At 41.6% G+C, this 17,212-nt stretch overlaps 1 protein-coding gene across 2 annotated transcripts; it reads left to right on the top strand.

Annotated features, from left to right (window-relative positions):
- The first annotated feature begins 380 nt into the window (after positions 1-380).
- cldn19 (claudin 19) lies at positions 381-15,369 on the top strand. 2 transcript variants are annotated; one of them, XM_017714814.2, is made up of 5 exons: positions 381-1,153; positions 7,827-7,991; positions 9,250-9,334; positions 10,619-10,765; positions 14,384-15,369. In XM_017714814.2, the coding sequence occupies exons 1-5, from the start codon at positions 931-933 to the stop codon at positions 14,430-14,432; spliced, it is 669 nt and encodes a 222-aa protein (XP_017570303.1). In that variant the 5' UTR covers positions 381-930; the 3' UTR covers positions 14,433-15,369. The 2 variants fall into 2 exon arrangements, with proteins under 2 accessions (XP_017570303.1, XP_017570304.1); XM_017714815.2 differs by having other exon boundaries at positions 382-1,153; positions 13,866-15,369.
- Positions 15,370-17,212: the final 1,843 nt, after the last annotated feature.

The raw sequence follows: 17,212 nt of genomic DNA, 5'->3' as shown, positions 1-17,212 counted from the left end.
GGGCGCGCTCCTTCCACAAAGTCGGCTAAGGAGCAGACGAACAAAGAGGAAAAGCTGAGAACAGCAATCTGGGACAGACTCGGTGCAATGCTAACACTTTACTTTTCACTCCTGCAACCTGTGGAACCCATCATGCTCACTAACCTATTCACAGAATAGAGTTGGGGTTCCAAAATGTACTAGAGGGCCTAATTCCGCTAGTGGCATATGGGTTTAATGAGTGAAGCCTCACATTCTTCTTAGTGGGTGTGTCTTTATTATGTCTGCCAATCGAGGGGGCCCTGGGAGGCCTGACCCTCCGCCCCCTTTTTTGCATTCAGCCTGTCAGGGCTTGTTTTTTTTCAGTCTGAAGTACTCCCTCTGTTTTTTTCCTCACTATTACTGCTGCACAGCCCCCCCACAAGCACCATCCAGACCTACTGGAGTGTGACTAGAGCAGTTATGCAGTCTCCAGAGTAGCTCTCAGCCCGAGCCTAACAGCAAACCCTGGCCACCTCAGAGATCCTTCTTAAGCGGTGTGCTGATACCCCAGGGCTGGGGTATACTTCCGAGAGGAGTGAGCTCCCATTAGGGACATTAAGCAAAGGCTCCCATTAAGGACAGGGGCTATTGCTTCTTGTGACTGACGGCAGTCCCGGGGACAGAAGCGGCGATACATCCAAATGCCATATACCGTGGCCGTGAGCGACAAGAGGACGCAGCAAGTGACTAGAAAGTCGGAGCGTGAAAGAAACTGTTTCCTTTCGCTTGCTTGATTCATTCTGAAGCTCCTAGTGTTTGTGGTGCCAGGTCAACGTGAGGGTACTGTCTGAATGTCTTTGTGGGAAAGTTCCTCTTCGGAACAGGTGCTTTTGTAGAACGGTATCCTGACTCATTAGAAGAAGACGAAGTCAAGCTAATTTCTACAAGTGAAAGCAGATCAGAGAAAGGATGGCCAACTCTGGATTTCAGCTCCTGGGCTACTTCTTGGCTTTGGGAGGATGGATCGGCATCATCTCCACCACAGTGCTTCCCCAGTGGAAGCAGTCATCGTACGCAGGGGACGCCATCATCATGGCAGTAGGGCTGTACGAAGGCCTTTGGATGTCTTGCGCATCCCAGAGTACGGGACAGGTGCAGTGCAAGATATTTGACTCCCTGCTCTCCTTGGATAGTAAGTATTGCTGGAGTAACTTGCTTTATTCAAGAGTAGAGTAGATATTTTGTAAAGGTACGGTAGGGATCTTTGGGATCAGGGGTATCAGCGGGATATCAAGTTTCTGACTGGGAAATTCGGATGTGATAATGTGAAAATTCATCCTGTATATCACTGTTCTTGGAAGAAAACCTAGTATCTCCAAAACGGTAACGTCACAGGAGAAGGAAAAAACCTAATCGCTTTTAATGTAAGTCAATGGAACCAGACTTTTTTCCAAGTCATTTTGGCCCGTTTCTTTTAGTCCATTCATCACGAAATTTACACACAATGTAAAGGGACACCGGCCTTTTAAAACTGTGTCAAAAACTGAGAAACGACAATGACAGGTTTTCTTCTGACAACAGTGATATTGACCCTGAGACTCCAATAGCCCCCGCTGAGAACTGACGAAAGAAAAAGCAAGAAAAAATATATAATCGGCTTCAATGGCAATGCAAGCATATGGATTTAATCGACTTGGCAAAATCCATCAAATTGAAATATGCAACAGTTGACATATGTTAATTAAAGCCTCATGTGACACATAGGCAACCCCATCAAGGCCGTCACTGGCTGCAAAAACACCCTGTTGAAATAACACTGGATCCCGTTACTCAGCTATTAATCAGTTTTCAGAGCTACTGTCACTCTCAGTTTTGTGGTGGCGTGTTGATTCGGATTTAATGAGTAGCAGTCATTTCTTGCCCATCACCCACACCGTTCCAAAGAGGGACGTCTAGGAAATATATTCATCATGTCTCATTTCTCACTGGAACACATTGTTAAGTCTGAGATATTTTGACGAATAGCGACACGCCCACATCAATCAGTTTTTACGATTCGCTGTTGTGACACTGCTACGCTAGGAAGAGCCGAACGCTCCACTTCTCATGAGTTCGCACCAACTTTGAAGCCCGGAATGTAATATGTTTGCGGCTGCTCCCTAAAAGAAACGAATTAGCCGTCTTATTCTGCACACCGCTGTCATAAAAACAGCTTATTGTCCTGATGGCATGAATAGCAGTTGTTTTGAGAAGAAAAGGCCAGTGTTGAGGCAAATGCCAAAGATATGTCCAGAATGCTAAACGTACTCTCCCCACACAATAAACCAGCATTGTTTCTTGGTGTTCTAACAGGCCTGCGTCCAACGCTGAAATATAGACTAGACGTATATCAGCACATCATCTCAAAAGTGATTTTAAACTCATAACTCATACATAAAATTGGCCTCGAATCATTTAGCTTTTTTGATTAAATTGACGTCATCAGTTTGCAGGATTTGGAGCTGGATTGGTGGTAATGGAGTTTTTTCACAGATTCAGGACCGAGCAAACATCAGAGACGACCTGTCGTTTATTTAAAACAGCCATGAAATGACTCTTTTTTAGTATTAAAACTTGCATTTAACCAAAAAAAATGCTCACAAGCTCCAACAAATAAATACCATTTCAAACGTTTCAGTGTTGTGTGTGTTCACCCTCGGCTTTTACTACACCTTCCAGTCTTTTGTCAATAAAATCTGTCACAGAAGTTCAGTCTTAGAAGCTGGTTGCATTTTCCACTTCTGATGATCCGGCTAACCCCAAACAGGCTCAGTGATGCTGAGGTCTGGACTCAGCAGCTTCTTTATTTGTTTTAAAGACGTTTTTGTCAGTTTGCTTTTCTTAGTAACAGCTCCTTGATCGGCTACACATCCTTTCAGACCCACAGCGCTGAGTTGTCTTCTCCCAGTGGAACACCTGTGGATTCTTTTAGATCTGAAGCAGGAGTGGAGCTTGATTAGTACTGCTTATCCGATGGTGACATCAGTTGTGGTGGTCTACCAGGTCTCACACAGTTGTTCCTTGTATTTTTTTAATAACTCCAGTTTTGGAAACTTATTTTTCTTATGCAAATCCTATATCCAGTCTACTCAGCAGCATCTCCTGAAAAATCTATCATTTTTATCTCTGACTTCTGTGCAGTGCTGGCGACAGGAATGTCAGTTAAGACCTTAAAATCCCAGACTTATTACATATTAAGGCTTATTATTCAGTAACTACAGGTCAAACTGGTTGAGCTTTAGGTCATAGAAGTGTGTAATAAATCTTGACCCTGGTCATTTAAGGGGTTAAGAGAGAAGAGAGAAGTTTTGCCCAGGTTTCAACAACTAAAGCTCAGTAGACAGAGTGAACATGGAATTGTACAACTGGTTACTGTACAGCTCGTGCTGGAATCTTCAACCCTGGAGCCACAAAGGGTGATGGGACCGTCTGATTCCACTGTCCCCTCCCTTGCTAGTGCTATTGTTGCCCACTCTTAGGTCATCTGGATGGATAGTAACTGCAATGTTCTGGCTTATGTATATACAGACAGTGTCCTACAGGCCTGCATTGTTTGCCCTCTCGCCAGCAGTTCTGATGTCCTTTCTTGAATAATTGTTAGTATGCGTGCTGTCAGCTGACCGCTGGACAGTGTGGACAAAGCCTTTTTGGCCAGCCGCTGTATGAAACTGGAAAGAGCCAGGGGGGATTTGAAATGAGCAGTAATTTAAGGCTAAGATTACACTAGAAGTGGTATTTGTATGCTCTGTATACAGACAGTAGGTAAGTACGAGGGTTGCCCAATATACTGTTTGTTAATCGTTATCACAATATTTGCTTTTGGCTTTTGCAATACTAATATTGCAAAAGGCTGCCATAAACAAACGATATCTGTAAATGTGAAATACAATAAACCACTGGGAAAAAAGTCTAAATTGGCCAGTGACATGATCTTAAATCTAATCCATAAATCTAATACGTCTCATTTTGAGATGGTTGTGGAAATATTGTAATATAATTTAAGAAATGTGTTGAAATTTTGACTTTTAATTTTATTAAGTGAACATTTCTTCCCATTTTGGCAGATGATATAGAAAGATGTTTGAAACTAGCAAAATTATCCGTGAACATAGTGAAATTATTTCGCTTAAAACAAGTAAAAAAACAGCTAGAAATACGTTTGGATAGGCTTATGTTCCTCCGGCCATCTCAAATGGAGAAATATTAGATATTTAGAATAGATTTTTGTTTATTTCATTTGCTAAGACACAATTTTTTGCAGTGAGGAAATTGCAGGACAAATCAACCACGGCACATTATTGTTGGTTAACTTATGGAAACTCCTATATTGGCTGGAAATGAAGCAACTAAAGAGGATGACTTTTGTCCACGGTATCGTCAGCAGTAATGTAATCAACCACAACATTGGTTAATTAACATAATTGGTTAATTAACTTGCAAGGTGTGTCACAAGGCATAGCAACACAATCACACTACTAGTACTCTGTCCATTCTGAACCATTTAGCAGCTACCACTGAAGCCCCTACTGATGCATCTACTGAAGTGAACGAATGTGCTAGTCAGGGGTCCGCAGTGCACACAGCTTCAGGGGCGAGCAGTCCGAGAAATTCTGATTTAAAAAATGTGACGTCAAAAATGTCCCGAGGAACGCGTAGAGAGGTGCTTCTGATGTGACGTCCGAAACAGCCCACAAGTGACCAGACAATGGACAATGCCCTAAAACACACACGCATCCTCTTGAAGTATGCGCTGTGCCAAAGCACACGCTCACTGGCCTTTCTTTGTTTGTGCCAGGCACGGCCAACCTTGGCACCAGCCAGTGGATTGTGGGAGGCAGCCTACGCCCCCCTCCTCCGCCCCCCCCCCCCCCCCAACCCCGAATCTAACTACTCCTATTCAAGGAGGACCTCAGGATCAAAGCAGCACCCTGCTGGGTCAAACCCGTCTCCTTCCACACAAATCGAGAAATAAAGCCAGGGAGGAGATGAAAGTGGACAAAATAAAAATCACTCTTTTTTATTCACCACAAAAATCTTCCTTCAAAGGGGACCTCTCCACGCATAAATCCAACATCAAAACGCTACGTGACGGCTCCCGCCTCAAATCTCCGCTTTGAAAATGCGAGAAACGTGCTTTATGGCTTCGTCTTATGTGTGAGGCTACTTGTTTTCTAAGGGTCACAAAGTAGATTGGCGTAGAAAGTGTCTTCTAAGCTCAGAGAAAGAGTTGAAAGTCGGGAAAATGAAAAGCGTCTGTGGGCTGATGCTCATGAGACATTAAGAAGCCATTGTTATGGGTCAGACTAGCATGTCGTATGCATCTTCTACATATATAAAGGGGCGATAAAGCCATGAAAACAATCCGTCTTTGTGAGAAAAGCCACACTAATCCCCTCTGTGTGAAACATGTAAAAATGTCCCTCCTACAGTGTTATGTATGCACTGATTACTGTGTGGGCTATCTATGGAATTTCAGAGTGGCAGCCACTCAAAACGCTCCATCGAGCCGTGATGGGACATGCAGATGTGAAGTATCATGTCAATAGAGTGTTTAAATCTTAGTTTTAGTGGTTTCAGGTTAGATGGGGTAATGAATCCACCCCAATGCCAGCTTGATAGCACACCAGTCAACCCGTGTATAAGTCTGTTTTTGTAATACAGCTGGCCACAAGCTTCAAAAAGGATCATGATCTTTGTTGTTGAACTGCTCATACAGGGTGATTTAAAAAAATTCATCCCATATTTTTACAACCGTGAGGTGCCTAGGAACCAATCACAATCCAATTGGAAGAGGAGAAAGTGCTCCGCGTTCTCTACTTCAGTAAGAGGGAATCTGTCATAACTATGAGATGTGATTTTCGTGGGCAGTGAAGCTCCAACAGCTCAGAGCGTTCGGCGTTGGTTCCACAGCACTGGATGATCTCCGAAATCGCACTGAAAGAGCCGTGAGAGCAGCGACGCCCGACACGCTCAGTCCCGTATGGGATGAGTTTGACTGTGGTGCTGATGTCCGTACAGCTGGAGGAGGGTCATATTGAGCACTTATACAATTACATAATAAACTTTAGGTTCCTTTAAACCGTTTACAGTTCAGTGCATTGATCTGTAAAGATTTACAAGTGAATTAAATCATTTTGAAAACGGATCAATCTTTTTGAATCACCCTGTATTCCACACCTGCAGTGCTGTGCAAAGGTTCTAATTCAATGATGTCCAAGTTATTTCTTTTCCAACATTAAGGTAAAAGCAGAAACGTCTATTCAACTGAAAATGACACCTTAGCAACTACTTGTTTGTCAGTAGTGAGTCTTAGTGAGTCGTCTCTTTGCCTTTATTACAGCTTCCATTCTTTTCAGTTTTTCACAGAAATCTGCCGGGATATTTTTTCAAAGTTCAGTCTTAGACGTTGTTTTTTCTGCTTCTCTTGATCCTAATGACTCTGGGGTGGCCGGCCCATTGTTCCGAGAACACCAGCAACTTTTTCGTTTCTGTCTGTTTGTCAATGTTTACTTCTCTTCTCGCAGTGGATTTTAAACTCTGAAGGAAGAGAGTTCGGAGGTTTATTTGCCCCACTTCCTCTGCAGTTTATAACCCTTGAAAATGAAGCGTTCCGCATGTATTTTCCTTTGACTTTCATTTTCTTTATAGACATTTATTGCGTTCTATATAATCTCTGCAGAAATATCTCTTAAATAAAGCATAATTTGTTCTTTAATGGCACTTTGACTGGTAGTAAAATAAAGAGTGGTGGACTTTTGCACAGTGCTGTACGTTTAAGCAACACTGAGTGCGTTTAAATGCACTTAATGATGTGGTAACTGCAGAAAATCAGGTTTTGTCAGTAATCTGATCAACATATTTACATGCACTTGAGTAATCAGATAACGGGAAAAGTGCAAATCTACAGGAGTCAGACATTCATTTTAATAACATTTCTGCTTTGAAGACGTGACGTAAGTGTAACATAAAACTTCAACAGCGCCTTTTTTTTTTTTTTTTTTTTTAAACCGTCGCGCCACTTTACCCGAAAATATGAACATACATCATCCAGAAGATGAAGAATATTTAAAGCCGTGATTTTACGTTTGGTTTCAGCGCCGCCCCAAAAGTGTTTCTGCTGTGAGAAATCTGATTACTGAGCTGAAGTCCAGCCTCTTCATCAGATTTCTTCATCGGAGGTCGGAGTTTACATGGCCATTTGACTAATCGATTAACTGCAGAAATCGGATTATGATCGGATTATTGAGTGCACGTAAACTTACTGCTTTATTTTTCTTAACATTTATTTTCTTGAATAAATTTGAAGAAGTTTCATTCTGTCCATTAAGAGGAATGAAACTTGTCATTGTCCACTAAATGTTTAAAGCACTAGTATATTGTGCATGTGCTGCCCTAGTGAGCACTTTTCAAGCCTCGACTGGTGCATGTACTGACGGTCCTGAGTGAATAAGCATGTTGTTGTGTTTGCACAGTGTACAGAACTTTATCCGGAAACAGTCTGACATCTGAGGAAAAGATGACGTCAGAAATGTCTGATTTTCTGCAAGGAATGAGTTGAGAAGTGCGCCTGATACGGTGTCTAAAAAAGTGACCAGCCAGTGGACAAAACCCTTTTCACTCCTTACTCTTACACATTAGTTTCATGGTAGTTTGTCATATTTAGTTGTTTTTTCAATGATGTGTTTTAAGACTGACCTCGTAAAACAATAAGAGTGCCCAAATTTCATAACTACACAACGTTTCATTATTTTATGGTAGGATATAAAATTCCTAGGAGTTATTGAAGAAAGTGAATGAAAGGTTATCGGTCTTTATGATCTCCCCAGTACATATCCAGACATGCCGAGCGCTGATGGTCATTTCTGTGCTGATGGGCTTCATCGCCATTATTGTGAGCGTTGTGGGCATGAAGTGCACCAAGGTGGGCGACAACAACCCATCCACCAAGAACAAAATCGCCGTGGCTGGAGGAGGGCTCTTCCTACTCGCAGGTACGTTCTAGTCGCACAAGTTTAGGGAACGTGAGGTCAGAAATATGTCCCAAAGTACTTGTATGTAGTAATGACATGCTCCATAGGAATTACATATATGCAAGTATACCCACACACACAGACACACACACATTTTGTAAGCCGCTTCTCCTTCAGGGTCGTGGAGATATGTAAGTACCTCTGTGGAAAATAATGTGCCTATGTAATTTATATGTAAAATCAATACTCCACATATATATTATATGTAGGTGAAATAGATTATCTCATACATGCACATATATATAACCCCAATTCCAAAAAATTGATGATTTGCAAATATCATAGATCCATATCTTGTACCTTGTCTTATTCACAACATAGAACATAGAACATACGTCAGATGTTAAAAGTACATTTTACCAGTTCATGAAAAATATGAACTTATTTAGAACTTGATGGCAGCAACACATCTAAAAAAAACTCAATCCCAACTTTTTTGGAATAGCATATATATATATATATATATATATATATATATATATATATATATATACAAATCTTCTACCACATCTGCTTTTTCTATAACACCAGAAGACTTGTTTACATTTCTGGCATTTGGCTGACGCTCTTATCCAGAGCGACTCACAATTTGGTAATTTTACACAGGTAGGCCAAGGCGGTGTTAGGAGTCTTGCCCAAGGACTCTTATTGGTATAGATTGAACCCCAGTCTGCAGTGTAGAAGGCAGAGGTGTTAACCACTACACTAACCAACCACTTGTCACTCATGAATATAAACAAATGTATGAAAACAAACACATACACTTGACCTTAAGAGCTGAACATGAAATCGATGTTCTGATCTGAATATTTATACTCTTTTTGGACTGTGAGTCAAGTAAGCACCAATGTTAAATTGGTTTAATCTCAACGGTTGAATCAGCTTCAACTAATGACTTCTTCCGCTGTGAGAACTGCAGCTACCGAAAGTGTAACTACGTTTCACATGCGAGTCATGACCCTCACGTTCCCATTTACTGTAGACCAGTTTTGGTAAACAAGTCTCCTAATGACATTTCATCATTCCCCCATTAACTTGTACTTGTGGTTTCTCGGGGTCTTCAGGCTCCAACATCGCTTCTGTTCTTTCTGACAGACGGCAGTAAACAGGAAGCGGGTAGTTCAGCGGTATCTGGACTCTTTCAGGGGCCTGGAAATAAACAAAGCAAAATTTCTTTGCCGTCATACTAAACAAGCACTGATTTGTATCTCGCTGCTAGGTATCTGCACACTGGTGTCTGTGTCCTGGTACGCTACGCAAGTCTCCTATCACTTTTTTGATCCCAACACACCTGTAAATGCCAGGTAAGTGAACGATAGGGAGCTCCATCACATCAAAACTGCTAGAACTCAGACTGAGGACACACATTACGTGTTTTAATAACAAATTAAAACGGGGAAAAAGCAAATCTGCAAAATCGGTGGACATTTGTGTTAAAGTAGGTATTTTCTACTGAAAATGATATTGTTACACTATTCATAAAAGACTAGCATGAACAGCAGAAATGAATAGTTAAGAAGCCTTTCACCCATCTCTAAGGAGTAAAGACATTTTAAGAAACGTTTAGAAAAGATTTTAACATTTTAACACCAAAAGCACTCTTTTCTATCGTATATTCAGGCAGTAATACAGCATTAGAACTTAAATTTATTGCAACATTTTTAAAAATACAAAGGGCATGACACCTTCAACAACAGTGGCGAGCCATGACTATGAGAGCTAGGCCTTTATTTGGGATGCTGAATGTCAAAACAAGGTAAACAATGGTGAAAAAGCCCCGTCTACGATAATGATATAATGCTAGTCTCTGCTAGAGGCTCTATAGGATTCCAGTACTATGTTTGCACTAAACTAGTGGCAATACACATTAACATTTTCTGAGTGTTGTAGATTAAAAGCTGAAATTTGAAGCTTGTAAAAGATTCTTTTTATTTTATTTGAAGCTTGTAACAGACATATTAGTGGATATTTTACCTTTACATTGACTTTACATTGGCATGGAGATGCCACTGCTGTTCCATTTCTAATGACTGACTGAAACCTGGTTACTGCCACTCCTATTCACAGTCGGTGATGTAATTAATACTTCCAGAAGGTCTAGGGTCATGTTTTTGTTAATTAAATCTGTCCCACCCATTAAAAATGAAATTGGTTGATTCCAATGGGGATCCACTGCTTCCTAATAACTATTAGTGGTTAATCAGTTATATTAGGTCTTCAGACCAGCTCCTGAAGGCCTAACCAATGGGAGACCTGGTTTGGCTGTATCTACCTTGATACCATGGTGAAAAAAGGATAATTTTCCATTGGATGACTTTTGTTCCCAATCGAACAATGAAATAAGTTTCATTGCAGAGTTTAAATGCAGGTATGATGATTTCATTAAATAACAATAAAATGCAAATTACAAATATTCAAATGTTTTAAATTGAATAGACATTTTTAAGCCTGATGGTCTAGAAGGCCCAAAAATGTTCCCCACTAGTCGACAATATATGTAAATGCTTACAAAGCTCCAACCCTACACTAGGGAGTAGTCTTACGACGTGCTTTCAACTATGTGAGTCGAGCTTCTCCTTCTGTTCCAGGTATGAATTTGGCTCCGCCCTGTTTGTGGGATGGGCGGCGGCCTGCTTGACGATGCTGGGTGGCTCCTTCCTCTGCTGCTCCTGTGCTAACGAGGAAAGAAGAGGGCAGCAGTACTACCGGCAATCACAACCCTCTACAGACAGAGAGTACGTGTAAAAAAACACAACTACAACTACATCAAACCAAGAAAATGTAAATGGGCACAAGAGACAGAGCTCCTCCCCCTCGTACCATGATAACACCTCTCTGTTTCTGGAACAGAGCATCCTCTTTAACGGTTGTCTTTGCACGCACCACAGGCCATAACCGAACATATTCTGCACATAGAGCACACGTTCCCACCGTTCACTCATAGTTCATTCAGATTTTAGCTGGTCAAGTTTTTAGCTGGTCACAAAGGCTGTGGGAGGTAGAGACCATGAGACTGCGAATACACGGTCGGTCTCTCACAGTATTCCTTGACATTTTTTCCCTAAAACCATAACTTTAAACTCTAAAAGTAACTTAAACATCTGTGTCGTTCACCTTTCGAAACTGAGAATATCTGAAGATTTCTTTCGTCAAGATTTTGAGCTGAAGGCCAAACAAGTGCAGGCCTGCTTTACGTAAATGATGACCAAAAAGTGACCTTCAGAAGTCATAAGATGAATGTGTGTAATCATCACGCGTAAGATGTACAGTGGTGTAATCTGTGGTTGAGGTTTATCCACTGTGAGAGATGATAGTCCAAGTTTGAGATAAAGTAAAGACCAAAACAACAACAAAAAAACGTGAGAGAAACAGAAAAGGGAAAGATTTCGGACCTCGCAGAGCCTTTCTGCTGGCCTGGCCTGGGCTGATATTCGGAGCTCTGTGTGCTGGCTCTACATTCCTCACCCGCCACGGCCGCACTCACACTCCATTCAGGAGACCAGAAGTTATGAGCGTTTCACTGTCCGCTTGTGCGCGGCAGGTCCTCTCAAAGTGTTAGGGGACATTATTTATGACCCGTCAGTGGGGCTCCAGTGGGGCTCCTTTGTGAGAGCTGAGGCTTTGGCCTCCACAAAGAAAAATACTTAAAAAAAAACGGACTGAACGTTCAAACTGGAGAGGCCTACTTTCGAGGATAAACTGCACATGGAGTCTAGAACAGTCCAACAAATGTTTCGCATAGTTGAACGGAAAATCACAATAAACATCGTGCATCCGAAAACAAACAGTAGCTAAGATGAACCCAAAAGAAGGTTTTGGAATAGTGGAAAGTGAAATGCTGAACTCTTGTCTCCAAAATCTGTTGACGGCACCTCATGCATAGCAGCTTGATACGGCGTTTGTATTTCAGCTTAGTGGAAGATTAAAGGCCGTTACACACTGGGCATGCAGTGCAACCTTGTGTAGGTCACTAGTTACGTGGTACTGCGTTGCATAGTACTGTGTTGTGTATCACAGTGCCACACAGCACAGTGTTGTCGAGGCAGAGCTTTGCATACCACTATAGCTCATTGTGTAGCACTGGTTTGTGTAGCACTGCATCACATGGCACTGTGTTGTGTAGCACTGCATCACATGGCACTGTGTTGTGTAGCACTGCACTGTGTAGCACTGCGTCATGTAACACTGCATTGTGTACCACTGCATTGTGTAGCACATCACTGTGTAGTGCTGCAGTTGTGTAGCACATTGTCACATAGCACCTAATGGCAGACAGTGTAAGCTATAGCCGCTATAGCCACAAAGAATGCACCCACAAAAAACGCATTTCTACAAAGAATGCATCACAATAAATGAACACCAAACTCACGATAATTTTACCCTGCAGTCATTTAGATTGTATTGATAATGTAACCAGACTTTCAACGTCTCCTATTGAATCTCTTTTGTTTTTGGACATCTAACTAACCCTTAACGATCTCGCTATTTGGTACAAGGTGCAAAAAAGACAGGCTATTAAACCCTTAAGGCCTCCTAGGCTTATTACATACTAAGGCTTATTATTCTGTACCTACAATGCAAACTAGCCGAGCTATTCTTAGGTAATAGAGGTGTGCAGTACTTTGGGCCCACCGGAGGCCCTGGCCATTTAAGGGGTTAATGTTAGCCGAGGTAAAACGCTTAGCATTTGTCAGGTCTTCTTAAAGCCACGTCAACGTCAACCACCACGGAGGTTTGGGATGTCGTTCTGGGTTTAATTAAACTAAAAATGAGGAAAACACTAGCGTACCGTGGCGCTTAGAGAAATAGAAAAGTGCTGGAAGCCGAGCAGCGGCGTGAATGCCGACAACAGCGCGTGCTCCTGCATTCAAAACGATGTCTTTGAATTTTTGCAGTGCATCCAGTGTCGAGTGGCCTCAGCACAGTTCACGTTGAGAAATTTCACTCCTATCCTTTCACACCCAGATCATATTTGTGGTCCCTAAAACAAACATTTCCCAAACGAAAAACACAAGAACTCATTAAGGGTTGAGCACGTTTTGAGGTTGGAGCATCATGTCGAAAGATGTATGAAAGATTAAAACATTCAACGACACTCAGTCATAATGGAGGGAACTGGAATTTCTGGATATTTATCATTAAATTTCAATATGCAGTTATTTAGCCAAGTGTATTACCATCAGCCCAAAAGGGACAGTGTTTTGCTCACAGATATATTTTTGCTTGACCTGAATTGGCAGTGATTACTGAATTTGCCTTCCTAGTCAGAAAAGCCACACACAGTTCTGTGCAAAAGTTTTGGCGCCCCTGTCAAATCCCTCGTTCGGAGCGCGTGAACTCTTTCCGAGCGTTAGATTCCAAACGTTTGCCTTCGACTGTATGGGCCAACACAGAAAAGCCTTAACACGTCTCTAGACACTTCAGTATAAACATGACTGTAGGCAGAGGTTACATATTTATCACATGTAACCAGTCCAGACATAAACTGCATTTCATGTTACATGTCGTTTTCATCGCAACTGCTCATCTTTCTTATTGAAGACCTTTAACAACAATGCATTATACAGTACACTGTAGTACATAAGCAAGCCAAATAGCCTCAGGGAGAGAATATGATGTCATAAGCATTGGTGGCTTACACCAGCAATCTGCGTGCTTTCTTAACATCTGTACTAACCTTTCCAAGGTAAACACCCGTCTTCACGTGTCTTTAATGCATTAACCCCATTTGAGGAGCCGATTGAATCTAAAGGTCTTGTGATTTGTCTCGTCCTCTAATGCTGTTCTTCTTCTCAGACTGTCTTCTTCTTCTTCTTCTTCTCTTCTCTAATTCAGGGCTGAGTTGTTGAGTGAGACTAGTTTCCCTGACTGACCAACCCCACCCTGCCTTTATTCGAAGACTGTCCGAGCTCCACTCTGTTTCTGTCCCCCTCCCTACTTCTGTTCTAAATCTGGACCTTTGTCTTGCCGCTATAGCCTGTGTTGCTCCCTAAAAACCTACGTGCCTTTCATCAGCACCTGATGAATACAAAATAAAATGTTTGGAACCATTGTAAACCCATCTGTTGTGTGCTCACCCCCCTCTTGTCCCAGTCCCTAAAACCCTTGTAAATATGTACTCTTCTTACACTTGGCCTGATGTAAAGTATGAGTGGATTTACGGTTTCATGGCATATGTGAACATGTAAGCATGTAAAACTGTACCCAATTTCATCATTTATGTTCTGTAACATAAGCTATAAACAACATTTGCTGAACGGTGGACGTCCTGATCTGATCAGACGCCGCTGCGTTCAGGTTCTGTTTGTAACTCTTAAGCTTACTGAAACATGTTCTTTTCTTTTAAATCGCAGAGCAAATGTTAAAAGTTCTCCACCAGACAAAGGGGAGCAGTACTTGTAGTTTGGGAGAGGGCGGCTCCGTTGGTCTCACGCTGTTTTAGATTTTGGCAACAGACAAGACACTCTCTTGGTAATAAATTAAATATACAAGTGAAATAAATTACAATAAAAGTTTACGAAAGTAAAACAAATGGCAAAGTGAAATAAAAAAAAAATGACAATGTGTTTCTGTAATAAGCAATGTACCCATCTTGTTTGCAAATGGTTATGAATGCATTCCCAAAAACATGTTGTTGTGCTGTACAGGCCCAGGATTGACGTATATATGAAAGACACTGACCAGAAATTCAGCACAGAGTGAGCCAAAAGTCGGGTCTTTGCAGAAGAGCTTGCTAAAGCCAGTGTTAGTTACTTTTGCTTGTTTTGTAATGTCATTAGACCTCAGTTGCCCTCAAATGTATTTCTGAGACTTGATTCAGGGTACGTAATGATGCAATTTATCACTTATGCAAGTATGAATTCCTGTGTAGCATAATACCGATGATTTTTAACCAGGCTTTTTAACCACACTGTCGTTATTTTGTTTGTTTTTTGTTTTTTTATTTGCTAATTTGTCATGTGAAAACTTGCATATCCTCTCTATTCTGCCCTTGCCCCTTGACTGTAAAGTCAAACTGTAAAGTTGAAGAAGCAGAGTTGAAGTTGCAGTACAAACTAGAACAAAATCCAAATGTAGTGCGCAAATGATTTGTCTTGATGAATGGAAGTTCCTGACCGAGTCTGGAATTGTGTTCAACTTGCATTGAAAGGCACTTCTTTCTTCTGTGTTTAAAAGAGGCCATTCGCATAATGGTCAGTCATTAGCTCGTACTCAAGTCCTTTAGTTCTGTATATTTCCCATCAAACTTTTCCTAATATTCAAGTATGTATCATCTCAAATAAAGTATCAATGGTTCTGTTTTTGTGTTTTGAAATAAAATAAAACACACAAAGCTCAACTGTAGTGTATTTTGTGCTTCTATTCTATCAAATGGTCTCATTTCAACAGCACAAAAAGTCTAAGGTGGGACTAAACTGCAACAATAATGATGACTTGCCACTCAAAATAAGTCTTGAGAACCTTGGTGGGCCAGGAAACGCTTAGGGTCTAGCTAAAGGCATGAGATTCATCTTAAGAGAAGATTGTATTTTATTTTAAAAGTATTTAAACTCCACAAAAGACTCCACTGACTCCGCTGTCAGCATCCAGCAGCCACTTGATGAGCGAATCTGTTGCATTGGGTCTGAGGGTCTGAGGGTCTGAGGCTATGAAGCCACTCAGACCTTCCTTAAACATACATCTCCTCCTCCATTGCCCCCCCTTCCCTTTTAACCTGATAGCCCCTCCCACATTAATTCTGGGTCATACCATTATTCAGTCTGGTGGTGTGATGATGTGTGGTCCTTCCTTAAACATACATCCCATCCTCCACCAAACTTTACACTCAGCACAATGCAGTCAGACAAACACCGTTCTCCTGGCAACCCAGACTCGTTCATCAGATTGCCAGACGGAGAAGCGTGATTGGTCGCACGTCTCCACTGCTCTAGAGTCCAGTGGCGGCGCTTTACACCACTGCATTCCACGCTTTGCACTGCGCTTGGTGATGTAAGGCTTGGATGCAGCTGCTCGGCCATGGAAACTCATTACATGAAGCTCTCTACGCTGTTCTTGAGCTGATCTGAAGGCCACATGAAGTTTGGAGGTCTCTGTCATTTTACGTGGCCGACCACTTCGTGGCTGAGTTGCTGTCGTTCCCAATCGCTTCCACTTTGTTATAATCCCACTGACAGTTGACTGTGGAATATTTAGTAGTGAGGAAATTTCACGACTGGACTTGCACTTGCACAGGTGGTCCGATCACGGTACCACGCTGGAGTTCCCTGAGCTCCTGAGAGCGACCCATTCTTTCACTAATGTCTGTAGAAGCAGTCTGCAGGCCTAGGGGCTCGGTATTTGTGGTATGGTGGTGGTAAGTTCTAGCACACCTGGTCCTGTGTTGTTGACACAATTTGATGCACAATCATGGTTTATTTGCTGTATTTCACATATTGGGCAAAAATAAAAGTTAAAATGTGGCCCTTTCAAAAGTTACAGCACATTTTATATGTAATGTTTTTTTTTCCTATATGTAAATCTCATTATCTAAAATGTGCAAAAAATGCCGGTACAAATGCTGGCAAACGAGTTGAACGACATCCAATCACGTTGCTGATGTGTGGAATGGTCACCACTTGGGTCACCACACGTTTAAACACATTCTGACCGGGAGAGAGAATGGTTGATACAAAAAAACAAGTTTAAAATTTCAGTGACACTTTACTGTAGGGCAAAGTTCATAAGGCTACATGACATGCACATAAGCTTTCCATGACAACTGACATAACCCTACTTAAATGTTTATAAACGCTTATTCCATTAGGCATCATCTGTCATAAAGGCTACTTTAGCTAACTTTGATCAAAATTGGCATATACAACCTTTATAGCAAATGATGTCTGTTGGAATAGACAAATGTTTATAAACATTTATGTAGGACTATGTAGGTGGTTGGTTAGTGTAGTGGTCAACACCTCTGCCTTCTACACTGTAGACTGGGGTTCAATCCCCCACCTGGGCAAGCACCCTACACTATACCAATAAGAGTCCTTGGGCAAGACTCCCAACACCGCCTTGGCCTCCCTGTGTAAAATGATCAAATTGTAAGTTGCTCTGGATAAGAGCGTCAGCCAAATGCTGTAAATGTATAATGTTGGACTATGTCAGTCGTCATGGCAAGCTTATGTAGATGTCATGTAGCC

Source organism: Pygocentrus nattereri, chromosome 21 (genome assembly GCF_015220715.1).
Source record: "Pygocentrus nattereri isolate fPygNat1 chromosome 21, fPygNat1.pri, whole genome shotgun sequence".
Taxonomy (NCBI): domain Eukaryota; kingdom Metazoa; phylum Chordata; class Actinopteri; order Characiformes; family Serrasalmidae; genus Pygocentrus; species Pygocentrus nattereri.
This window is presented reverse-complemented; position numbering and strand designations above follow the sequence as displayed.

Bases quoted from the DNA above. Each gene is read 5' to 3' on its own strand.
- cldn19 (XM_017714814.2), top strand. From the start codon at position 931: ATGGCCAACTCTGGATTTCAGCTCCTGGGCTACTTCTTGGCTTTGGGA. The intron at 1,154-7,826 runs GTAAGTATTGCT...TGATCTCCCCAG, and splicing joins CTCCCTGCTCTCCTTGGATA to TACATATCCAGACATGCCGA. The intron at 10,766-14,383 runs GTACGTGTAAAA...TTTAAATCGCAG, and splicing joins CAACCCTCTACAGACAGAGA to AGCAAATGTTAAAAGTTCTC.